Below are 27591 nucleotides of genomic sequence, written 5' to 3'. Positions count from 1 at the left end.
GCCCGGCACCTACCTCCGCCTCCTTTCCCCTCCTCAGCCCCAGACCGCGGGGCTCTGTGCGCCGGCCAGCCTTAGGAGGGCCGCGGCGTCCATCCACCACCAGCAGCGGTGGGAGGCGGAGAGCGAGCTAGCGCCCCCGCCGCCGCCACCTTGTTTGTCCAGCTGCCGTCCTCGATGTCTCCCCCGCCGGGGGGAGCTCACCCCACCCGCGCCCCTTCGGCCCTTAGAGGCCTCGTGGGAGCCCGGCCTCAGCCTCCCGTTTCCCGAGGCTGCTGCCCAAACCAGACACGACTCCCGAGGCGGCGGCCCAGCAACGACAGAACCGGCCTGGTCGTCTCCCCCGCGGCGACCATGAAGGCGGAGGCGGGAGACCACATGATAAACCTGTCGGTCCAGCAGGTGCTGAGCCTATGGGCTCACGGCACATCGCTTCGGCATCTCACGGGTAAAGGACGGGGACGGCGGGCGCTCGGTGGCTTTAGCGGGACTGGGAGGGAGGGGGGCGGGAGGGAGGGAGGTGATAGAGGGTGATCGGTGGGCAGCCTTTGGAAAGGGAGAGGGGCTTCTTCTCAACTGTAGACAATGTGGCGCTGCCCAGATGTTTAGGATAAGTCCCTAGGGTGCCAGTGCCAGGGGATGATGGGATATGCGACCTAAAAAATGGGAGGAGAGAAGCAGTCACCCACCCGTGCCTACCCATATTCTCAATCTGGCATGTAGCAGGTTTCAGGTTCCCTGGTGAAAAGGTGAGTAGAAGTGGCAGGTTGTGATTTAATAGCTGATGCTAATTTCATTATGGTTGGTATAGAAGCATTTGTGTGGGTTGAGGTGGGATGATTTTTCTCCCTGCCTTCGGCTTCAGTCAGTCAATCTTCCGGAAATTAGAAGGACTAGGTGAAAATTTTCAGGACTGATGTACCATTGCATTCTTCCTTGAGTAAGAGAGCGACTGGTCCAAGGTCACCCAATTGTTTTCCACGCCTAGAGTAAAACTAGAAGTTAGATTCCTGTTCCTAGCCCACCACCTTAGCTGCTAGACCAAACCTGGACTTAGATGGGATGAAATGATACGATTCTTTATAGATCATCATATTCTGTAGGAATATAGACAGAAAATAAGATGCTTTTTTAAGCCAATGTATGTTCAAGAAAAGGAATCTTAAAGCTTAGATCTGTAAAATGTTTCTGATGCCTTTTTTTATGTAGACATAACATTCTGACAATGAATTTTGATTGTATTTTGGTTTTACAATGTGTCCTGTTTACTAAAATATCAAGAGGAAATTATCATATATGTCTTTTGTACATTGGAATGTGAGATCTAATTTTCTGTTTCTTTTAATGCTAGTTAGTTAATAGTGCCTGTGGTATTCATAGCTGATCAGCAAATAGTTAGGAGAAAATAATGAGAAAAATAGCTAAAGATATGAGTTCCTAAAAAGGAAGACCAGAAAATATCAATACAAATAATTTCAGTAAAGGAAAAAAAATGAAAAACATAAAAAACCAGTGTGGTTACACAAAAAGAAAAAAGTGTAACAATGTGAGAAGGAAGAATGATGAAAGAAAAGCATGTGCAGGTAGTCTAGAACGATAAATTTAATATCAGGAAGCTAAAGCTCAGAATTAAATGAGATCATTAAAGGATACTAAGAGCAATGTCTAAGAGAGATACGTTCAAATACATTCAAATTACTAGTTGCTGAGTAAAAGTGGTGAAATTCTAACAAGTAACAAAGAAAAGACAAAGTTTCCCAGTTCTTTAATCCTCTCCACAAAGAATATATGTATGTATTGTATCCCATTAGGAAGTGGCGAAAAGCAAAATAATGGACAGAGTTAAAGCTTAGAGATTGATAGAATAATGGTCAGGAGCTATGTACTTTGAATGAGTTTAAATCTCCAGAGCTACTTAAATCGCATGCATGTTGGAAAATCATTGAATTGACATGACTGGTGATTGGCAAGTATTGTCTCTTATCTCCCAAATTGGGAAAGAGGCTAATCCAGGGAATTATTTATCATTCATTCTGTTGTTGATATCTGAAAACATTTCTAGAGTTCTTTATTCTTTGCATACAGTTAAAACAAAAATACGTACCCTAGAAGCACAAAGATACGTGGAAAGCTTGAACGATATATTGCATCAAGTGATACAGTTTCATAATACAATATCAGGTTGCAGAGCTATACTAAGAGCTTCTGTTTTATAGTAATTGTATTAAATATTATAGTTAAAAAGCTAAGAACCAGTACAAATTAAAAGAATAAAAATAACAAAAAGTATATGAAAGAAAAAGAAAGTACTTATCCTTTATAACAAGTATAAGTAACAGTGACAAATCACTGTCTCTTAAAATTCATCAAATAATCTGTTCTCTCATCTCTTTTCTAATGTCCTATAAAATGTGGTGACTTCTCATTTTTTCCTTGTCCCTTCTCACAATATTCAAAACTGTAACAACTCTCTTATTTATTTATTTATTATTTATTTATTATATTTCTATACCGCCTTTCTCCCGTAGGACTCAAGGCGGTGTACAGTCAAGAAAAATATAGACACACAAACATCATAAAATTGCTAATTAAAATTATTACTTAGTTTGGTCAATTAAATAAAACCCAGAATTAGATAACATTTAAAAAATCATTCACATGTATAACTCTTATAAATTCTTATAAATCCAGTATAAGAAAGTTATGCAGCTCAGTCTTTTGGTTTAGCAAGACATCAACCATTTGAATATCCTGTGTAGTATCTCCTTCCACATCATTCCCATAACCCATCATCTTTAAACCCACTTTTAAATCAGACTCAGTCTCATAAAGTTTGCTCTTTTTCCATATAATCTTCCAAACACAATCTGTATATAATGGCAGACATTTTTAAAATTAACTTCCGGTTCCATTGTTCATTAAAAAAAGTATTTGCTTTGTTCTGTACTAATAAGTCAAATTTAGATATTTTTCTCATTTAATTGTAATCTTTAATTCCTACTGGTTCCCTCTAGTGTCCAGTCTTCAAAATATATATATTTATATATATTTTATTAAGTATTCAAAACAAACAGCATTTTCCCATGAGAAGGATTCTGATAATTAATTCCAGAATATTATTTCAAATCCATTTGGGCCCTTAGCTCCAATGCTCTAGAAACAGCAGAAGAGAAGAGAAAGAACTGGAGAAAATCACAAAATACAAAGACCTACAGATGGAATTAGGATGACTATGACAAAAAAAAGCACAGATAATACCAATCATAATAGGCACCTTGGATGCCATCCCAAAACATCTGGAGCACCTCGTAAACACCATAGATATTGATAAAATCACCATCAGTCAATTGCAAAAGGCAGCTTTACTTGGAACAGCTTACATCGTGCAATGATACCTTTAGCACCATTGAATAACAACATCTGCCTTTCCCAGGTCCTTGGAAAGAACTTAATAGAAAGATAAGAATGCCAAATCCAATCTAATCATCTGGATGATTGTGTGACAAACCATATTTTTAAGTCCTTAAACTTGTATGAAACTTCTTTCATTAAAGATTGAAGATAACTCATGCAGTGTAGTAATACTTGCTTTCATTAAAGTACCTAATATTCAAAAAGTGGTTAACAAGCAATTTCTACTTTTTGAAGCTATTGAACCATGGTTTGGGTTAGGCTGCTTTATTGTTTTATTTATTATTTGCCTCCCATCTTACTATCAAAAGCAACTCTGAGTAGCAACTGTCTGGAGCACTTGGTCCTCTTCGTCCAGAGAGGAATAACAGAGTCTGTCCATTCACTGGCTTTTTATTCCACTACAATTGTCAGATCCACTCTCATGGAACTATCTTTAGTTTGCCATTTCTTCCTCAGAAGAGATGAACTATATGGTAAGAGCTTCTCAATAGTAATGACAGTGGAACAGAATTTGGTCTTAGGCACTGAATTTGACTAATTTAACAGCTGCCTGACATAGGATTTAGAAAATATTGGTCAGATAATGTAAACAGACCACTATTACAGGGATCTCTCGAAGCATCAAAATCAAAACATTTTGTTTCAGCTTTGCTTTTCAACATTTTGCCTATTGAAAAAGCAAAAAACAATATAATATTTACCATTTGTCAGGCTGGAATGGTGAAGAACAAGTATGGCTAAACTAACCTCTATTGGGGAGAGGGAATAGGTTCCTTAATAGAATATGAGAATGCCATAAATATAAAATAACATGATTTTAGCAAAGCATTTGATAAATTCATTCCATTAGGCTTGACATTCTGATTACCAAATTGTTAATTGTGAGCTGGATGACAAATAGATATATACCTGGTTCAAAAATTATATTCAAAAAGTGCTCTTTTATAATTCACCATTAAACTGCAAAGAAATATTGGTCTGGGGCATTGTGCCCTTCAGGATTTTTTTTTCTTGTAATGCTCTTGGTTATTTTGAAGAGGCAGAAGGGATGCTGATCAGATTTTCAGATCAGACAAAATTGAGAAGAATAGCTAAAAATTGAGAAGAGCGAACACAGAAATCAAAATCAAAATGTGGTGATCCATTGGAGAAATAGGCTAAGAATACCCAAATAAAATGTTTATAGTGCTAAGTACAAAAAAATTCTTGAGAAATTAAAATCAAATGCATATGCATAAAATTGGCTTGGTAATCATACTTTGGGGGGGGGAATCTTGAAATTGTTGTTGATTACCCTTTCCCAGTGGTGGGATTTAGCCAGTTCACACCACTTTGGGAGAATCAGTTGTTAACTTTCTGAGCAGTTTGGCAAAGTGGTTGTTGGAAGAAATCATTAGGGCAGAGAACCGGTTGTTAGATTACTTGAATCCAACCACTGCCATTTCCTTTTGTTAATTCAACTTGCAATGTGGCAGAGAGGCAAATGCAATTTTATTTGCATGAACTGAGATGTGTATCAACTGTATTAAAAATATAGTTTTCAAATCATGGGAAGTAATATACCTTGCACTGACTAACTGGTCAGGCCCCTGTTAGAGTACAGTTCTGTGCACCACTTAAGAAATATTAAGATAAATTGGAACATGTTCAGAGAAGAGCAAAAGTATGATTAGAAGGCCAGAAATGATGTCTTGTGAAGAGACATTGTAAATGCTAGACATATTTAGCCTTTGTGATAGCAGTACCTGAAAGGATATCACACACAAAAAAGATCAGAACCTGTTCTTTATTGCTCCAAAGTGCAAGAAAGATAACAATGGATTTTAATGGAAGTCAAATTCCAATCGATGTCAGAAAACATCTTAGACAAAAAGAGTAGTTTGAAATAAAACCAGTTATCCGATTGATAGTGGGCTTTCCTTCTCTGAATGTGAAAAGTTTTTGGGAGTAAATAAATGTGTTCAGCAAAAAGTGGAAAACATCTATTTTTGCACTAAGCAAAAGGAGTTTGTTTTAGTGGAAGGAGCCATTTACCAACTCTATACTTTTATGAGGTTTGGTATCAATTAAACATTTACCACGCCTGACAATGAGTTAGCAATCACTAATATTTTAATATAAAAACATTTTAAATTATAAAAATACATCTAAAAAGCACCATTTTAGAAAATGCATATCATTTCTATTGTTGTACAGTATGTCTGATGGATTGAAGTTTCATCAATAAAGCTGTTCTTCTCTTTAGAATGATTATTTTATACAAATAAAATGCAGAGATTTAATTTTTCAATAAGTAATTTGATGTATTAAATTTATTTAATTAAGTAAGTGATTTAATAATTAAATAATAGAAATGCTATCGAAGTTTTGATTTACCTAAACAAAATTGCAAAGGAGTGTTTTGTAATGGATTCTGAAAGGGGGAAAATGTGGAAGTGGAAAGAATTTTACCTGTATTGCTTTGTCTTTCTAGCTGTTTTTGAATGAACTGTGCAGTACTAATATATTTCTTAGGATAAGTATTTCACTTGCTGCTCTGGCTCTCAGCAATAATACATTCTCAGCACTTTTCTCAGCAGTGTGGGTTCAGAATTTGATTGTTGCCATTAAAATCATACATGGCAAGACATAGAACTTTTCCCTTCCGTTAAATCATGTCCGATTCTCAAAGACTACATGGACAAGTCCCTGCATTTTTCTTGAGATGTGATTTGACATTGCCTTTTTCCTAGGGCTAAGAGAAAGTGAGTAGCCCAAGACCAGCTGGCTTTGTGCCTAAACCAGGAGTAGAACCTAGAGTCTCGTCATTTCTAACCTAATGGCTGCACCACTACACTAAACCAAATCATACATTTCCTGATCAAATGGCCAAAGTGACATTGATGGATTTTCTTCATTGGTTTTCTAATTTGTTTTTCATTGATAATCATATTTTTGGTGGGTGAAGACAATTTTGTATACACTGGTTTTAAATAGTCATTGATTTCCTAAGTTCTTTTGCTAGATGTACTGCCTCAAAAAATGGGAGAATTTTTCTGCTTTTTTTGTTTCTGGTTATTAATATTACATATTAATATGAATAAGAAGAAAGTTTGATATATGAATCTTGGTAGTTATTGTTATGATAAATTAAGCTAACAAATTGTTTGGAAATACAATTATGTTTTTTTTATTCTGAAAATTTCATACATGAAGCCTATTTTTAAAAATTATGATCCTTGTAGAGAGGAGTGTTAAGATGACAATATGTGTCCTCTAGTTCTGATATATAATTATGTGACTATACTAAAAACAATAGGCTTTTTTTTTGAGAAAATCCAGCAAATAGCATCCTGCATCCCTCACTTGAGACCACTTGGGTAGTCTCATAAGTGTGTTTTTATGTCCTCCAATTAATATATTCAAATTTGAAACTTTGAATATTTCTGACCATATAGAAACTTACTGCTTTAAAATACTGGGTGTGTATTTTTGTCTTTTTAGAAATACATTTTTGCCTAGTATTATCAGATTTTACATCTGACATAGATATAAAGTGTGCAGTCCAGGGATTGCATGGAGCCACAAACCTTCCTCATAAATGGGTGAAAACGCTTAGCTTTTTCTTTTCTTTTCTTTAAAAAAAATACTTTGTGGAGGGCTATGAGATGGAAGGAAGCTTGCATAAAGAGAGGCTGCAAAATGTGAAGCCTTTTTGTAAGTGTACATATCGGGAAAACTACAATTGTAATAGATTGAAAAAGTACAGGGAATTTTGCCCCCTTGTCTTCCTGGCCTAGTGTTTCATACCACCATCATTACTGCTACTACTGCTACTACTGCTACTACTGTCATGTTAGGTGCACCAAAGCACTTCCAGATTGAAAGGATTAACCAGTGACATCACCATTGCTCAGGGGATGCCCAGTTAGGTGCTACTTTCATGTCTCTGTTAAGCTGCCCACCAATGTGGTACCCATCTCTCTACTCACAGTTCTGCTTTTGAACTGCTGGGTTGGCAGGAGCTGGAGCAAGTGACGGGAGCTCACCCCTCCTGCAGCATCAACTGGGTCTCAAATGTGAGCCTGTCAATTGCTAGCCCAGCATTCTAACCACATGAGCCAGTGGTGTTGTAGTATTTCATACAGAAGCCAAGCTTCTGGAGGATAGAACTTCTTCCCTGTTCTGTATATTCATAACTGTTCAAGCTCTTCACAAATGGCAGATCTCCTACAAGTGGTAAGCTAAGAACATACTATGTAAAAAGAGATGGAAAGTAAAAGCAGATTACAGAAAAGGAAAAAAAAATCTATGGTATTTAATAGAGTAGGAAGTAGGATGTCACATAAAAGCAGAAACCATATGTTAACAAACTACCATGAATAAATACAGTTATAAAAATTATCTGGAGCATATGTTTAATTAATTAATTAATTAATTAATTAATTAATTAATTGTTTCAATTTATATGCTGCCCTTTTCTGGAGACTCAGGGCGGCTAATTAAGTATTAGAGAAGCAATAAATCTTTACCTTAAGAAAATTTGAGCACTGTCATTGATTCCATGAAGCCTCAAATGGAAACCTTTATGAGTTCTGATCATCTGTTCTGCCTAGGTCAGATCCACCCAAAATGAATTTGTGACATTTCAGGTTGTAAGGCATTAACACCTAACAATCTCCTACTTAAGTTAATTTCTGGCCACTTTCACTTTTGGACTGAAGTCCTTGATATACTGTGCAAAGCCAGTGCCACTGTGGAATTGATGGATTATGTAGTCTGAAAGGCTATAATGTTTAAAATTAAATTTTATGTATTTTACTGGGAAATAAATTCCATTTTGCACAGCTGGACAAACTGCTGTCGGAGAGGTCTTTGGACCAGAACTGTCCTGTAGGGATGGTGAAGAAGGAGAGGTGCCTCGGATGACCAAGAGGAACAGGCAAGTTCCTCGAAAGGTCAGAGGCTGCTCTTCGAACCAGCGGCAGGGGTGGCAGCCATTGAAAAATGACCGCTCTGGAGCTGGGGCAACCGGACTAAGTTTTTTGTGCAGGAGCGGTGTCTGAACGGAGTACTGGTACCGGGGGAGTGATTGGCCAACTCACAGGTAAAAAAGAATTTTTTAAATAACTTTAAAAGGTGTCCCAGAGTGGAAATGAGTGGTTAATTGGCACTTGGGAAAGTTAATGGAGAGAGAAGAACAAAGAGGAGGTTAAAATACCAAAGCCCAAGAAAGAAAATTTTACACCTGGATTTAAAATTGGATCTGGAGAAATTAAAAATAATAAAAGAAACCCGAGGGAAAGTACTTTTTATGTGGATTAAAAATATTTTAGATACCGCACCTGTAAATATTCAATATGACTACATGTTGCCGAACCGTAAAGTTTGAAATGTAATATATTCTTTATTCAATAAAATTTCATTAAAAAAAAATATTTTTGATAGTTTAACATTTGAAGAAGAACAAAGAGGAAGTTAAAATACCAAAGCCCAAGAAAGAAAATTTTATAACTGGATTTAAAATTGAATTTGGAGAAGCTAAAAATAATAAAAGAAAAAGAAACCTGAGGAACAGTATTCTTTATGTGAATTTAAAATATTTTTGACAGCTTTGTCGTCTGAGAATGTTGTGGATTTGAGAGAGACATCTGCTGGCGGAAATTGAGTACTGCAATAGTGATTGGAAGATAGAGAAAATAACATCTGTGACCTTGACCAATAAAAGATAATTCGGAAATGGAGAACTTTTAAGGAGTATCCGTTTTGCTGAACTGCTTGGTTTCGACTCTCAACAGTTGTGGAAGATAACAAAGCTTTAACTTGGAGTGGATTGGATAAATATTTGAATTGGATACTATTTGGAATTAAAAAGAGACTATATGGACTTTAAAATTTTAATTAAATATAAATTAAAAGTTTTAATAATTTTTAAAATTAATATGGAGCCTTGGATGTGTGAGGAATTAATTGAGATGTTTAAAAACGTGTGAATCACTAAAGGGTAATAAAAAGTCAGAAATTTTGCTGGAACACACAGAACAGGAAAAAGAGAGCATAAATGAGCAAGAAAATAATATTGAAGGAAAAGGAATTGAATGCAAAAAGCAGTTAAAATGTTTTTACTGGGATTAACAGTGGCAAAAAAAGAGTGGATGGGGGGGAACATTCGATCCCAAAAAATCAATCAAAGGGAAAAGAAGGAAATAGTGGAAAGAGATTAGGAGAAAGCTTGGGGAGAATTAATTGAGTAATTTATTTATTTATTTTATTTTATTAAATTTCTATACCGCCCTTCTCCCGAAGGACTCAGGGCGGTGAACAGCCAGAAGATAAAACACAGGAAATACAAAATCTAAAATAAATTAAAACAAATTAAATAATTTAGGCTGAATTTTAAAATACCCCATAATTAAACAGATTAAAAATTTATGTTTAAAATTTAAATTTAAAAGAGGAGATGATTTAGGCCAGGCCAGCTTGATGAAATAAAAACGTTTTAAGCGCGCAATGGAAGGTGCGAAGATCCGGGATCCTCCGTATCTCCGGGGGGAGCTCGTTCCAGATCGTAGGTGCCCCCACAGAGAAGGTTCTCCCCCTGGGGGCCGCCAGCCGACATTGTTTGGCCGACGGCACCTGGAGGAGCCCCTCTCTATGGGAGCGTACTGGCCGGTGGGAGGCTATTGGTGGTAGCAGGCGGTCCCGTAGATAACCAGGTCCTAAGCCATGGAGCGCTTTAAAGGTAGTAACCAAAACTTTGAAGAGCACTCGGAAGACCACCGGGAGCCAGTGCAGCTCACGCAGGAGAGGTGTTACATGGGAGCTCCATGTTGCTCCCATAACCACCCATGCGGCCGCACGTAATATATTTAATATATTTAAAAGTGAGAAAAAGGATTCAGGAGAAAAGATATAATAAATACAAAAAGAAAAAGAAGTTAAAAGAATGGGATAAAAAGAGGAAATTATTAAGAAGTGGAATTTTGGAGAGACCAAGAGAAAATGGTTAAAGAGGGGAAAAATAGTGGAAAGGAGGAAGAGAAATAAGATATAGATTAGTATATTTAAGGGAACTGTATTAATATTATTAATTGTGGATGGTCAATTAAATTAAAGGGTTTTAATGTAAGAAGTGAATATGATAATGTATATTGCTAATAGCAAAACAGAATAGCAGATGAAATATGAAATGGCAATTGAGTTTAATTATGAAATCAAGTTAAATTAGGAGACAAAACAAATGTTAAAAAGTGGGATGGGGATTTTGAAAAATATATGCTGTAAATCGGGTGAAATCCAGCAGGTTTTGGAGAACCAGTAGCGGAAATTTTGAGTAGTTCGGAGAACTGGCAAATACCACCTCTGGCTGGCCCCAGAATGGGGTGGGAATGGGGATTTTGCAGTGTCCTTCCCCTGCTACGCCCACCAAGCCACGTCCACAGAACCGGTAGTAAAAAATTTGGATTTCACCACTGCTGTAAATGAAGAAATAAGATAATTGATGTTATTCTAAGAAATTAGGAATTAAGGGCAGATAGTGATACTGTTTATTATGTATTAAGAGATTAAGATAAGATGTGGATGGTTAATTAAGTTAAAGGGTTTCAATGTAAGAATTGAATATGATGAAGTATATTGTGTATAGTTAAAAAGTGGGATGGGGATTTTGAGAAATATATTCTGCAAATGGAGAAATATTATTGTAAGAAATTAGGAATTAATGGGTGGATAGTGATATTGTTTATGTATTATGTATAAGAAGAGATTAAGATAAGATAAAGAAATATGGAAAAAGAATATTATGGCTGAAATTGGAAATATGTAAAATGTACTTGGGAGAAAAAAAGATGAAATAACAAGACGTGAAAAATGATGAATTTGTGATAAAGAATTATATAAAAGGGATGAATATGGAAAAAGCGGGAAGATTGGAATAGATTATAAAAATGAATATATATATAAGATGTATAAGATGTAACCCGGTCAACACTCTGTTCATAAAATATGTATGATGAAAGAAAAAAATTAATAAAACTTGTTTACAAAAAAATAAATAAAACTAATTTAGGTGATTTGGATGGATGGATAGATGGATGGATGGATGGATGGATGGATGGATGGATGGGATAAAATAGATAGGCAGACAGGCAGACCCACTCAATACAATCTCTTGTCTCTGAGGGAAAATGTTAGAATTCAAAAAATATATGGGTTATGTAGAGAGATAGGTTTTTCTATTAAAGATCATAATAAATGTTTTGAAAAAGCATATGTAAAAAAGACAGATAGTCTTCTTACTGTTTCAGATAGTGATAATTCACGGTTTTGACAGTGATGAAAAAGTAACTTTGTGATCAATGCCATCTTATATGACCTTCACAGCATCTCTCTCTTAGTCATATGTGTTGGATATTTATCCTACGGTTGGGTAGGTAATATATAGAAAATCTATGTTTGTGTCTTTAAATGTCATAGGAAGAATGATTGGCTGTGCTATTATCAGGCAGCCATAAAGGAAGACAGGAAGCCTGGGAGCTCCTGCTCCTGCTATTTGATGATTGAACTTCTGAAGAGGGACTGTGTGTGACTGAAGAGAACTGTAAGCAAACTATGTTTTGTGTTGGAGAGTGATTATTCGAAAATGTGTTATCATTGTTTTGAGAAACCAAGTTTGTTTTTTTCACTAAGAATAAAAAATGTTTTTCTTTTTCACTGTTCAGAGTCTGTGAGTATCTGTGTGTTTAACCAGCAACGTATCTCTTTGCTGTCCGGACTGTTGCGTACTATGCAGAGGGAAGTTTTACCCTCAACAATATGTTCACCATTATAGTCAGTAGGCATTGTCCTGTGCTTGACCCTTTTTTTCTTTCCCCAATTAGAGAAACTGTGTGTGACTGAACAACCTTTTTCCACCTCGCTGCTCCGACATTCCACTGATTGGGGATACTCTCAGTCTCACTGGACAGCCTGGGTGCCACTCAAACTTCCTCTACAGCTAGGATACGCCCACACCTCCTGCGCATGTCCAGTCTTTTCACTCAGGCTTAGGTGATCAGACTGGTGTGCCTTTTGCAATCAGTCAAAACTGTCAGATTTGGTGTTTTAGTGAAATGTTAGACCAGATTTGCTATTAGGAGGGTTCCGTTTAAAATAACAAAAGGATTTAGCGCTGAGCGGTTTTCGCGTTTCCTGGCTGGGGTGCTAACCGCTTTGGGATAGATCTATCAGCGCATAAGAAAGCAGACCTAGTAACGGTCTCTAAGCAGCCGTTGGAGCCGCGAGCGGGGAGCTGGTTAACCGGCGCGCCGGGATAACCGCCCTCGTTTTAAAACCCTCCATAGCTTAAATTCAATTGAATCTATTTGTAAGCGGCTTGGGAGTCCCTGCGCTGTAGCAAACTCCGACTATCAGGAGAGTTACCGGCAATAGAAAGAGGCTGCAGTGAGGAGCGTTGCCTGAGGCTCCGATATCTCGCTGTTAATTGTCTGCCGTTTGAAGTGCCTAGCCGCCAATTGACAGAGCGGTCTGAGGGAGTGCCTTCCGCAGGAGCTGTTTTAAAAGGATACTAAGTAACGACCACAGACATTGTGTGTCAATTTCTACTCTCCTGAATTCATTCTTCAAAGGAAAGTAACAATTTATTCTTATTCTCAATTTTATTGTGTGGTTTATATTTATAATTAAAAAAAAAAAATGACAGAGGAGTTTTCCTCAGAACTAGATCAAGCTGTCTCACCTCCAAGAATGCCATCACCTAAGGGTATTAAATCAAAAAAAGGGAAGGCTAGAGCTAGAGAGTTTGTGGACCAACCTATGTCTAGACAGGTGGAAAAGCCTTCAAAAGAAGAACAACGTAGGCATAATGCCCTTGAAAAGCAATTTAATAAGGCCAGAATGGCTACTCAAATTAGACCCCAAAGAGGAGATACTGTTACCTCAAACTAGTGAATCTTTAATTTCTCCATTGGGAGAAGAAGAACAGAGTGTTTGGCAGAAAGATGAGTTTACTTCAGTTACTCAAGACATGCCTTTGTTAGCTAATGATTTGTATTCAAATACCCAGAGCAGGGTAAATGTGGAGACTAGTAAACAACCTTTAATTCAGCATGCTCCTGAAGCTACTTTCACCCCTATGGCCGCTGGCCTCCGTGTGGGAGAAGGGTCAATTCAAGGCCAAAATTTAGATTTTCAGGCCTTACTTTCACAAACCTTTACACGCATATTTCAAGCAGGGCTACAACAGTCTGGGTTCTTAGCAGAACCAATACCATCGACATCCTTTAATGTTCATCAAAATCCAACTCACCATTTGGTGGCTGAGTGTGGACATACTGAGGAGGAACATCCAGAGTTAGATTGTTTGGAAGAATTTGAGTTGTCAGACGATGAGGAGATGGAGGTCGATAAACCTGCCTTTCAAGGTTTATTTAAACCTTCAATGTTTAAATCCCTTCTGCGTAAAGCAAGGATAGCAACAAATATGGAACTGAGTAGTGATAAATCTTTGGATTTAAATTCACATGCCGGAACTTCTAGCAATTTATTTCCAGTTCCGTCTAAGGACTATGATTATGTTCCTTTACCAGAATTGTTTTCTCAAGTCATTAAGAAACCCTGGGAGAGACCTGGATCTATATTAGGTCCTAACTCTTTTGATAAGAAGCTTTATTGTAGTTCACCTGAATTGGAATCCCTTCTTCTGTTACCTTCGGTTGATGAACCAGTGGCTAGCCTTACCTCACCATCAGTGTTGGTTAGTGATGCAGGTGAAGGTCTGAGACTAGAAGACAAACGTGCAGACATGACTTTCACAAAAACTCATCAGGCGGCCGCCTGGGCTATTAAGGCAGCAACGTCTGCGTCATTTTTTAATAGAGCTTCGTTAACTTGGCTTCGACAGTTGAAAGAGAGGGTGTCTCCAAAAGATGCAAGAACCCAACATGATCTAGCAAAGCTAATTGCTACAGCAGAGTATTCGGCTGATGCAGCTTTGGATGCAGCCAAATTTGCATCCAGAGCGTTGGCTTCCGCAATAACATCTCGTATACTACTCTGGTTGAAACAGTGGAAAGCCGATATGAAATCAAAATGGCGTCTTACAGCTGCACCATATCAAGGCCAGTCTTTATTTGGTTCTTCTTTGGATGCAATATTAGTGGAAGGACGTGATAAAAAGAAGGTGCTACCGTCATCATATAGACGTCCAGATCGTCGTTTCTCACCATATCCAAGGCAGCCCTTTCGGCAAGAGCAGGGACCTGGCGGTTCCTATTTTCCTAGATCATCTTTTCAACAATATTCCAATTTTTCGGAAAGAGCAACATTCCGTGATAGAGGAAGACGCCAGACAGGTTTCAAACGTCCATTCAGAGGAACGAGCTTTCACTCATTCCGCAGGGGTAAATGACTCATTGACTCCTCGTCCCATTGGGGGAAAAATCCAGTTGTTTTACCACCAGTGGGAGATTTCGACAAAGGACAACTGGATCATTCGCACAGTATCGGACGGTCTACAACTGGAGTTCACGTCAACTCCTCCAAATTGTTTTATACAATGCCCCTTTCCAAAGCATTTAGACAAACAAAAGCTCATGGATCTGGAAATTCAACATTTACTAAAAATAGAAGCCATAGAATTAGTTCCACCGGACCAGATACAAAAAGGATTTTATTCAATAGTATTTCTTGTGCCCAAGAGCTCGGGAGGATGGAGAGCCATCCTCAACTTGAAGCGGTTGAATCTTCATGTGAGATATCGCCGCTTCAAGATGCACTCCCTCAGGTCGGTATTGGCTTGTATCCGATCCAACGATCTGATGCAATCCATCGACCTGAAGGAGGCGTATCTACATGTACCCATATACCAGGCGCACAGACAATATCTAAGATTCGCTTATGCGAATCGACATTTCCAATACCGCTCTATGCCTTTTGGCCTTTCATCGGCCCCACGAACTTTCACGAAGTTGATGGCAGCGGTTGCAGCAACACTTCGGGAAAAATCAGTAAGGATTGTCTGTTATCTGGACGACATATTGATACTGTCGTCTTCAATAGACCGAGCGAACGAAGACAGAACTGTAGTTCTCAAAACATTGGAGGATCATGGATTAACTATCAATTGGGACAAGAGTCACCTTGTACCAACAACAAGGATTATACATCTGGGAGCAGTAATAGACTCCAGACAGGGCTTAGTATATCTATCGCCAGAGCGCCAATCCAGCATTCGGAGTCTGATAGTTCAGGTTCTATCACAAAAGACTGTTTCATTGATCCTACTGTCTCAACTGCTAGGAAAATTAATCTCTTGTATAAACATAGTGCCTTGGGCCAGACGTCATTCTCGACAACTACAGTGGCTAATGTTGCCTTTCCAAAGGCAGGGCATAGCGGATTCTCAAAACAAAATTGTAGTTCCTCACAAAGTGAGACTATCACTAGAATGGTGGAAGTCTTCTGCAATAAGTGCGGGAACTCTTTTTCTAGAGCCAGTCAGAATCAAGTTGACCACAGATGCCAGTTTAAGTGGATGGGGGGCCCATCTGGGATCTCAAATAGCACAAGGCACTTGGTCTCAGGTGGAGAAACAACAAAGCATAAATTTGTTGGAATTGAGAGCGGTCAGATTGGCGTTAAAGAAATTTCAGAGACAAGTAACAAAAAAACATGTGTTAGTTCTAACAGACAACATGACTACGAAAGCGCATCTGAACAGACAAGGAGGAACAAGATCGAAAATTCTCATGGACGAAACAGAAAGACTAATGGAATGGGCAGAAAAATACGTCCTTTCCATAAAGGCAGAACACATATCAGGATCACTAAATCAACAAGCAGATTGGTTGAGCAGGGGAATCATCGACCAATCGGAGTGGAAGTTGCACCCGAGTTTGTTTCAGCAGATTGTCAAGAGATTCGGAAAACCAGAGGTAGATCTATTTGCAACGGAAAAGAATGCCCAGCTACCGAGATTTTTTTCCCGATTTCAAGTTCCAGGAGCAGAAGCTCTGGATGCGCTGAGAGTTCAATGGCCTCGGGGGCTACTTTATGCATTTCCTCCAATTCCCATCATTCCACATGTCATCAGGAAAATGTTAGAGGAGAAAGCGGATCTGATTTTAATAGCACCATATTGGCCGCGCAGAGAGTGGTTTGCAGACCTGAGGGATTGTTCGATCCAACAGCCATGGAAGCTGCCAGTAAACAAAATGTCACTGAGTCAAGGAGCAATTTATCATCCAGAGCCAGAATGGTTCCAGTTGACCGTCTGGCGCTTGAAAGGATTCATCTAAAAAAAGACCAAATACCAGATGAAGTAATTTATATTATTCAAGCTGCCAGACGACCAGCAACCATACGTATTTATAATGCGTTGTGGAAAAAATTTGCCAGATGGGCTTTGGATCATCATACAGATCCTACTTCGGCGAATGTTCAAGATGTTCTAAAATTTTTACAGTCAGGATTTGACAAAGGTCTGGCTCCAGCTACATTAAAACGTCAGGTAGCAGCACTAGCAACAGTGTTAAATACTGACAAAGGTCATTCTTTATCTCAAGATCCTAGGATTAGATCATTTTTACATGGAGCAGCAAATTTACGACCACCAGTGGTACACAGATATCCAACTTGGGATTTAAACTTGGTACTACAGTCATTAACTTCGGAACCATATGAACCTATTAAAGATACGGACTTACGTCATATTACAATAAAACTAGCCTTTTTACTAGCCATAACATCAGCTCGTAGAGTATCGGAATTGGCAGCATTGTCTATTCGTAAAGATCTATGTATATTTTTTCCAGACAGAGTGGTGATGAGACTGGATCCAGTATTCATACCAAAAATTAATTCGCTATTTCATAGATCTCAAGACATTGTACTACCTAATTTCTGTCCAAATCCTAAACATCAATTAGAGAAGGCTTGGCATACATTAGATGTTCGTAGAGCATTGAAGTGTTATATTACAAGAACAGCATCATTCCGTAAGTCGGAAGCATTGCTGATATCATTTTTACCATCGACGATGGGAAAAAAACTACCTTCAGCTATAATAGGTAGATGGCTTAAGGCTTGCATTGCTTCAGCATATAAAAGGAAAGGTTACCAGGTACCAGGAGGCATAGTACCACATTCTACTAGAAGTGCAGCTACATCAGCTGCTTGGGCCACACAGGCTTCTATAGAAGATATTTGCAAAGCGGCCACATGGTCATCAATATCGTCATTTATTAAACATTACCGAGTGGATGCATATGCTTCAGCGGATGCATCATTCGGTAGAAGAGTTTTGCAATACGTAATTCCCAACAGGGGCCAGGGGATGGATTCAAAACCCTCCCATTAAAGAAAGACTTGGGTATGTCCCAATCAGTGGAATGTCGGAGCAGCGAGGTGGAAAAAGGGACGTTGACTAACCTGAACGTCCGTTTTATCCTGGCTGCGACGACATTCCGTCCCTCCCTGTTGAAGTCCATCGCCTGGCCAAGGTTGGGGGAATTTGTTTTGTTTCCTCTACAGCTACAGTGATGGCAGTCCGAGATAGAATATAGTCTGAAATTGAGGACATAAGCAAGAGATCAAGGATATGAAGATGAAACTTCGTGAAAAGACTGGACATGCGCAGGAGTTGTGGGCGTATCCTAGCTGTAGAGGAAGTTTGAGTGGCACCCAGGCTGTCCAGTGAGACTGAGAGTATCCCCAATCAGTGGAATGTCGTCGCAGCGAGGATAAAACGGACGTTCAGGTTAGTCAACGTCCCTATCTCTTCCTATGCTGCTTTAATCTGGTTCCAAAAATGCTAACCACAAGTTAACAATCTCAGCTCTTTGACCTAAATTAGTTGATTCTAATCTTCTATTGCTGGCTCACCTGTTACAGAATAGGTACAAGACCCTAATAAATTGCACACTGAAGATTTTTTTATTTCTAAACAATCTCTGCTACTCCATTTCTCTGGATATTCCCCAATAAGCAATAATAATAAATTGGTTTAAACAAAACACTGTTATAACAAATTCTGATAAAGCAATTGTTGAATATTGGAAAATGATTAAGAGTGCAATGAAAAGCACAACATTTTGGAAAGAATTTGATGAAAAACAAAAGGAAGATGTAGTGAGAACAATAAAAATGATTCAGATGCAACTCAGAAATATATAGAGATTAACTGCATGGTTTTTGGCTCTAATCTTGACAAGCCTACACTCCAAGCTAGCAACATAACTGAATAACCTTCTGCAAACAACAATAAAATGAAGAATGAAAAAACATTTCTAGTACCAAAAGGCAAGGGGAAAGCAAAAGATAACTCTAGGCCACGTGTGTCAAACTTGATTGCGTCATATGACATATCGTAATGGTTTTTTGCCTTTGTGGAGTTGGGGTGGATGTGGTCTGCGTGTGACGCATCCAGCCTGTAGGCTGCCAGTTTGACAGGCCTGCTCTAGGCCTATAAATTGCTGGCTCACAACCCTGAAATTGTTAAATAGGATTATGAAAAATCTACACAAGTTTATTTGAAATAAACAATAGAACAAAAGAGGTTTCAAAAATACATGTAGCACAAAATAGCTACCAATTGATAAAATGATCCTTCAGTTGCCAAAAAAAGAGAGAGAAACTTGTATAGATTTTCTAAAAAGCATTAAAATCATTGCTCCTAGACCATATGATGGCTAACCTTTTTGCCATTGCGTGCCAGGAGGGGCACAACCTGTTTCCCTATTTCTGGTGGGCCCAGAAGACCTGAAAATCAGCTGGCCGGCATGCACATGCGCGCCACAGCTGAGCTCGTGTGCCCACTGATATGGCTACGTGTGCCACCTGTGGCATGCGTGCCATAGGTTCGCTATCACAGTCCTAGACATTGAAGGAAGAAAGCTGTGTTAATGTATGGTAGCCAAAAATCAGGAGATTGGTAGCAACTTTTCTGACTAATAAATTTTATTAAAAGACAAGCTTTTGTAAGCTGCAGCTCACTTTATCAGATGCATAGAGTGAAATACAGGAGTAAGAGATGTGCTAGTTTGGCACTTAATGAAGATAAGAATAGAAGATGGGTTACAGCTAAGGAATGGAAATGCCATTAGACACATGGAACCTGAAGGATATCAATACTGACTATTAATGAAAACTTCTGATTTACTGCATGACTGAGATTTAAAAGTCTGCTAGTTTGCATTATACGAAAATAAATCCATTTGCTAAACTTAATATTTAGTTCTAATACTTTCCAAAATAAATAACGCCCACTAATATAGCATTTTATTCTATTTAGGTATTAGTATGCTGTCTCATAAATTCTCTGACTTATGATCAACAAAAATAATTTGATTAAAAATAGAATAGTATAAAATAAATAACATGAAATATGGTGGAACAAAACTCCAAACCACATGCTGCATTAATTAATTTTAATTCCTGGTTGAACAGAAAGTTCTTCATCCTGATGAGCCAGTATCCAGCTTTTCCTTTTTAGGGGAAAAATGTGGTTGTGTAGCAGCTTCAGAGGAATTTGAATGAAGCAGATTATCTTAATCCTTTTCAGTCAGATTTATATTTGAATATGGTATGGAAATGGCGACGGTCACACTTTTGGATGGTCTTTGATGTGGGCAGGATAGTTACGGTGTGTCATCCTTGCATTAGTTGACATCTTGGTGGTTTTCAATGCCGTCAACCATGATAACCTTCTGGACTGACTCGGAGGATTGGGGTGGGTAGTATTGGCATGATCTTGTGCTAGTTCACCTCCTTTCTACTGGTCAGTTCCAGTTAGTGATGATTGGGGAAAAGAGATTTCAGCTTCTACTATGTGGAGTGCCACAGGGGCCATTACTCTTCCCTCTTTCATTTGCTTATCCTACTGGATCCAGCAGTGGGAGGCATGTTACAGATTCTGTTGCCTAGAGATCAATACTTAATGGGTCTTAAGCAGTGGCCTTTTATGCTATGGAATCTTCTCTCTGCTGAGATGAGATTGTTTTTATTATTGTTGAGCTTCTAGAACAGGGGTGTCAAACTCAAGGCCCGGGGCCAGATCTGGCCTGCAGGGTGTTTAGATCTAGCCCACGGGACCGCCCTGGAAACAGCAAAGGACCAGCCTGGACCAGCGGTGCCTCTCCCAGGGAAAATGGAGCTCTGTTTTCGCTGGCAAAGGGTTGCAGGAGGCCGTCGCAGCCAAAAACGAAGCTCGGGGCGCCACAGGCGCCCCTGACACATGTGATGTCAACCTGGCCACACCCACCCAGGCCCCCTGAGGTCAAACAATCCTGATGCAGCCCTCAATGAAACTGAGTTTGACATCTGTGTTCTAGAAGTCCCTCAAGAACTGGTTATGGTAACAGGTGAACTGTGAAGTGGCTCTGTTACGTTTAACATTCCTTTGTCTATTATTCTTTATTTTATTTTGGTTTTTATACTTTTTAATGTATTTATTAACTGTTTTAGCTCTCCTGTAAGCCACCCATTTACTGTTGTGAGATCAGTGGTTATATAAATGAGTTTAATACCATAACCAGATCTTGAGGGCCTTATGAAAAATCAAGAGGGATGGGGCCAAACGAATTTCAGTGAAAGGATGTTCCATAAGGTAGGCACTACACAGTGAAGGCAAGCTTCCTGGGATTCACCAGATGTAGATCCCTAGCCGATGATACCGGTATTACATTCTCTGCAAAATGTAATGGGGTAGACTGATACAACCAGGGAGAGACAGACCCTCAGATAGCATGGTGCCATGCCATGAAGCACTTTAAAAAAGATTTTAAAAGCACCTTGAATTAGACTTGGAAACAGATTGGCAACAAATGCAGCTCATGGAGCAGACTCTTAAGAGATCCCCAGATTGTTCACTGGGTCTGTCTCAGGGAGTGCAATCCCATACAATACCAAAGATGGCATGGTATCCAGGCTCATTTGTACAGTGGCACCAAGTGACCAAAGTTGTTTATATGATGGTCATAAAATGAGTCAACACAGACATTAAACAAATCACTTATTAAGTGAATCACATAGTCATTAAATAAAGTTAGCATGTCCAATAGACATCTTTGTTCCATTTCCCACCAGAAAACGGGAAAATGTCACAAATTGTGCCAAGTGACCTTGGAATGCTGCAACTGCTCAGAAATGCAAGCTAGTTACCAAGAGTCCAAAATAGGATCACATGGGGGGGGGCAATTTCAATTTTGATGATGGATTATAAATAGCTTTTGTAATGTCCATCAAAACTTTGAATGGTCAAACTATTGTAAGTTGAGAACTTATATTGTTATTGGATTCTGGTTTAGTTGCATAGATTTATATGATTCAATATATGTCTCTTTAAATGAAGGAATGTTTTCAAATTAGTGATGAAAATTAAAAACAATAAAGCATACTGTGGTATTGCACTGTAAAACAGCAGTTTTTGGAAATGAATGTTTGTATGATAGAAGTATATTTTATTAAAGCACTATAACTAGTATGTGTGGTGAAATTCTATGGTTTAAAATATTATATTTTTGAATAATCCTACATCTGCATACCAAGTTAATTCCATAAATTTAAAGATTTGTTTTATTTACTTGAGTATTTAACATCTCTAAATAAACAGAATTTTAATATAACATAAAGCATTGAGCAATTCAAAAAATTAATATTCTGTTATTTTACATATCTCAGTCCTATGTAGCAGACATTCAGTCCTCAAATAATAAGAAACCTCAGTCTATAAGCATCCAGAAGCAATGTATTGATAACTGAAATAATATTAGCTTCATTAGGGGGAAACCCATCATTTTGCATATTGCCCATTTAAGCAAAGCAAATACCTTAAATACTTTGAACAGTTAGTATTCTGTATTTTGGTTCCCTTAAATTACATTCTTATTTTAGCTCTCAGAGTATTTTAAAAATAGAGTGTGTGACTTTGTATGAGAGATATTTATATGCACACACACACACATATGTACAGTATGTACCCACATACATACAAAATAGATATCATAGACACAGTAGCATAACTGAAGTTTGTTTTAATATTTAATTTTTCATATAATTGTTTTGCAACCTGTTAACAAAAAAAGTCTTTTTGGTAGCTTACAGAAAAGGAAAGGAAACAAAATCTAATACAGATGTATGCACAACCCTATTGAAAATGGGTAGTGGCAGAATAATAAAATGAACTGGTACTGTTATGTGATTATGTTATTTCCATGACATAATATTTACTTTTTTATATAATTTGCATATTCCCCACTGACAAAAATTGTCCACTAGGTAGTTTTTAGGAAAAGGGGAAAAAAAATAAAAACATTGAGGTGTACATAATATTTTTAAAAATGGATAGTGGACAAGATAATAAAATTAACTTGTAAGTGAGTTACTTTTGTGCATGCATTTATATCTCTATCAATTTTCAAATACTTTAGTATATATATATTTGTTGTAATCAGAAAGAAATAAGAAATATTAACCTGCTGTTTGATTACTTTTTTCCAGAAATGTGGTACTGGGTTTTCCTATGGGCTCTCTTCTCTTCTCTCTTTGTCCACGGTGCTGCAGGAGTGTTAATGTTTGTCATGCTGCAAAGGCATAGGCAAGGGAGAGTAATCTCTGTCATTGTGGTCAGCATTGGATTTCTGGGTTCTGTAACTGGAGCTATGATAACCAGTAAGTCTTACATGTTCAAATATAGTTGTGGTTCTTTTTGAAGATTATTACTAGCAATTGTAATAAATGTTCATGTATTGCTTCTGTTCATATTTTTGGAATTTTATATTGGCTTGCTATTTATTCTCTGAAAGAAAAAAAATCACGTAAGAGATTGTAGCTATTATATTATTATAATAATATCCTAGGCATAATTCTCTTCCAGTGCCATTATCTGATAAATGACTGCAGAGATAACCACAGTTCTTATTCTCAAGTTACATAATGGCTTTATATACATATTTTGTGAATTTCTGATAATATACTTGGATCATTTGTGTGCCAGGTCTGTTCCTTAACCTGTCCTTTTATCCTAGTATGGTTTTAAAAACTCTGCATTTTGAAGTCTAAAGTAGGTGTGCCCATTTCCACGAGTCAAACTGATAATAAAAATCTGGATCTTTAAAAAAAGGGTTCTATATTACCTTCTTATTGCCATTCTAGCTTTGGTGAAAATAGCAATAGCTATTTTTTTAACCTTCCCTTATAAAAGATGTCTAGTGCAACTATGGCAATAAAGGATGGGAGATTATGACAATGCTTTGTAAAGCACTGAAAGATCATCTGTGATATACTGGAATTCTGGATAAATAATAATAGCATAACCTTCACATTGTATAGTAAGTTTTAAGTTGCCAGCAGAACAAATTTGCATAAATTGCTGGTCCACGTTAATGCAATGAAGCACGTTAATTGCAGTGAAGTTTAGTAAATAGCAACTAAAATCTGGCATTTTTATATGTTAATGCATGTTTCTTATTGTATTAAAGATAATGAAGGTTCTAAAGAACCATTTAATAACTTGACAATGAGACTTTGTCCAATAAAGATATTGTCTGTGTATTCTTAAGACAATTTTGCACTTTTGCAATTAAGACAATCTGTTGCACTTACATTCTCTTCAAGATTTTGCTACAATCTAAAGTACTTTAGGAGATAGCTACTGAAATAGTTATAACTAATAAGAATAGCTTCTCAAAAGAAAAAATGTTATCTGACCCTTTATAGAATAGGTGCACTATTTTGCTTATCATAGCAAATTAAGTTTATCTTATTTCAATTCAACAAATTGTTTTTTATATATAAATGTCAGAAATATATATGTGTCACTCTGACCCAAAAAACCAAAAAAGCACAATTGCTTAATGAATGTGGAAGGTACTGTACTGTGGTTCTCTCTTGGGTCAAGTTAGACACTTGCTGCATCATTAGCTTCTTTCCATGACTTCCAGATTCCTAAAAGATATACTAATGGCATATGAAAAGGAGCATTGTTTGGAGTTGTCAACCTAGTGCTTAGTGATTACAGGAGATGCTCAGTCATCCCTCATAAAACAATTGGGATCTCATGAGTTTTTTACAATCATTTTTTGGGGAAAGCAATGCTTGGACCCATATATGAGAATGTATGATTTTGTGTGTGTCTGTACCTGTGTGGTAGATTTATATTCCCTATAGAAATTTTCATAAAGTTGTTAGGAGCAACAATCTATGGAATGCCTTTGTAACCATTTTGTACAGTATAACTTGCTGTATAGATATTAGCTTTATTAACTGTAGATGGTAGAATTTTTTCATTATGATATAGTTATGATTTATTTAGTATTGGGTTTTCCCCTATGCACAGATTTTGATACATTCTTTGAGATATCCACAGAAATGTAAAAAATACTTTATAACATAACTTTAAGCAAGCTATTAATGTGCAGTCTTTTTGCTTTCGGGATTTTTGTCTTCTACTGATTTGGAGTTGTGATATTTTGGTTTAATAAATTAAGCCATCAATTAGATTTGATATGAAATCAGTTCTGTCTTTGCAGTACAAAAGAATGATGCATTTAGTTTGTTATAGGAGTCATTTCATTAACCAAGATTTGTTCTTATTATTTTTATACTTGACTTGTATGGTTCTCTTACAAAAATTAGAATGATAAAAATGAACACATTTGATTTAATTAAATAATTATGTACACATACACACACACGGTAGCTTTAATATAAAGACTATCAGATCTACACTACCTTATGAGGACCCACATATTATGATTAATGCTACTGCCAGCTGTTGTTTTAAATAGGAAGCGGTGTCTGCTTTAAAAAATAACCAGTACATACAGGATTTTATTTACATATAATAAACTTTCTATATTTTTAAAATCTTCATATCAAAAAATAAGCTTAAATCAGAACATAAACACCTTATAGAAAGAGTTAGGTAAGGTAGAGTAGAGAAAGATGGTAGATTAATTTTATGCTAATGATAGAATAATTTATGGAATAATTTATGGAAGTTTTCTGTAAGGAATTATCTGAAAACTATTTTTCAGATAATTGAACACTAACTATTAGAATGAACCCTATTTCTTTAAGAAAAAAAATCAATAAAATATTCATTTTTCTGTGGGGGGGAAATCAGTTTATTTCAAGTAGAATACAGCTAGTCCTCAATTTACAACTACAGTTGGGATTGGAGTTTCGGTTGCTTAGAAATGTAGTTGTTAAGTTAAATAAGTCATTATGTGACTGAACCTGATTTTCTGACCGTTTTTATAACAATCATTAAGCGAATCACATGGTTGTTAAGCAAGTCGTGCGATTGTTAAGCAAATCCTGCTTCCCAGGTTGATGTTGTTTGTCAGAAACTGACTGGGAAAGTTGCAGATTGCAATCATGTGACTGCAGGAGGCTGCAATTAGTTGTAAATGTGAGCTAGTTGCCAAGTACCCAAATTGGATCATATGACCATGGGGGTGTGTGTGCATCAATTGCAAATTTGAGGACAGGTTATAAATCATTTTTTTCTGAGGCTGTTGTAAGTTTGAGCCATTATTAAATGAAATGTCATAAATCAGGAACTATCTATAGTTTGGTTACCAGCTTTGAACCAAACTACGGTCTAAAGTTGCTTTTGTGATTCTTCCTTGATTTAAAGTTTTTTTTCTGCTCAGTTGAAATAGGAAACTGATTAAATTGAAATACTTCTCACAGTTCCAATTCATTGCAAAAGGTGAGAGTAGAGGTCAGTGCATGCCCTGTTGAACTAAGCTATAAGTGGAATAGGATTCAATTGGAGCAGGTGGTTTACTTTGCCCCTGTCCTCTAGGCAGAATGCTTGATAAGGTTTAAACATTTGAAACAATTAGACAGTGGATCAAAATTCAAAGGAAATTGGTCTAGACTGTATATAAATAAAGAATTCTTACAACAGTATCATTGCAGAATTGAGTTCTATTTTAGGATGTTTCATCAGCAGTCAACAATCAGAAATTAAACCTTTATATTATTTGATTACCGGTCTTGTGTAGGCTTTTAATTATTAGTTTCTTACATGGGTTGGGAACTTTTAAGTCTCACTGAATGGGGAAGCTGAACACATATTTAGATCTCTCCCCAAATGAATGGGAAAGAAATGTTTGACTTTTGCTGGATCATTCCTTAAATATCCTTAAGAAGAGTGTCCATTTACATTTTAGTAAATTATAGAATTATACTGTACTTGCTATCCAGTGTGATAAGAGTGGTAAAATAAATTGTGTATGGAGCAAGGGAACATTACATATTGACTATGGTGATTTTTGAATAAAAATCTTTGGTTCTAATTATAGTTGTCTTGTCCCTTTCAGGTGCAGCAGTAGCTGGAATTTACAGAGTGGCTGGGAAAAGCATGGCTCCCATGGAAGCATTGGTGTTTGGAGTTGGGCAGACTGTACTGACAATAATTATTTCATTTTCAAGGATTCTTGCAACACTTTGAATCTTCTTGCTACACTTTGAATTTTTTACAAAAGTGCTGTGCATAAAAGGAAGCAGTCTGCAGTGAAGCTTTCCAGAAATGGCTTCAGTAGCTGATGGATTGGAATTACCAGGGAAATGCATGGTATGTGGACTGCAAACTAGAGGTTCTATCCATTTGGAAAATGCTTTCCTCTAGAGTCCAAAAATGACACCCTACTGCACTGTACCTAATGTGCCTCTGTCATAGGCAAGGTGTGACCCATTAAGGAGAAGCTTGAGATAAACCACCTTGTGAAGCTGCTAATCAGTCAAACAGTTGGTGTTGTGATCATTGTTTGTGATGGTATTGAACAAAATACAGGGGCATTTCTGAAGAATGAATAAATGTGCCAAATGTGAAATTGATTAAAAAAAAGATTTATAATGTGACCATTTAGATGTGTAGTAATTGAATGCTGCAGACATAGTTTTAAAAATTCAGCAGCTAGATATTTGCTTATTAATTGAATCCCATTCAGTACAGAATATTAGCATGGCCGTGGGAACAAAACAATTGTGAACTGATATTATATGTGAGCAGATTCAGTAGCTGAAGCAAAGCTCTAATAAGGATATGAATGCTATTGATTCAAAATGAGAGCATTTTATGAAGGGTTTTATTAAGATGCATTGTATTCACTAAAGCCAGTTTCAGTTATTTATTTTTATACATTTCAGACCTTATAATTTATGGTACATGCTGTAGTCACACTACAGATTTTG

General features: G+C 37.2%; 1 protein-coding gene across 1 annotated transcript; it reads left to right on the top strand.

Moving 5' to 3' along the window:
• Positions 1–26848, top strand: TMEM170B (transmembrane protein 170B). Its single transcript, XM_070942507.1, has 3 exons — positions 1–445; positions 22885–23055; positions 26718–26848. Exons 1-3 carry the CDS (start codon positions 175–177, stop codon positions 26846–26848), a joined length of 573 nt encoding a protein of 190 aa, XP_070798608.1. The 5' UTR covers positions 1–174.
• Positions 26849–27591: the final 743 nt, after the last annotated feature.

This window comes from Pituophis catenifer, unplaced genomic scaffold (genome assembly GCF_029215685.1).
Source record: "Pituophis catenifer annectens isolate HBS135680 unplaced genomic scaffold, rPitCat1.0.hap2 SCAF_3, whole genome shotgun sequence".
Classification (NCBI taxonomy): Eukaryota; Metazoa; Chordata; class Lepidosauria; order Squamata; family Colubridae; genus Pituophis; species Pituophis catenifer.
Note: the sequence above shows the minus strand (reverse complement) of the source record. Positions and strands in the feature narration are given on the sequence as shown.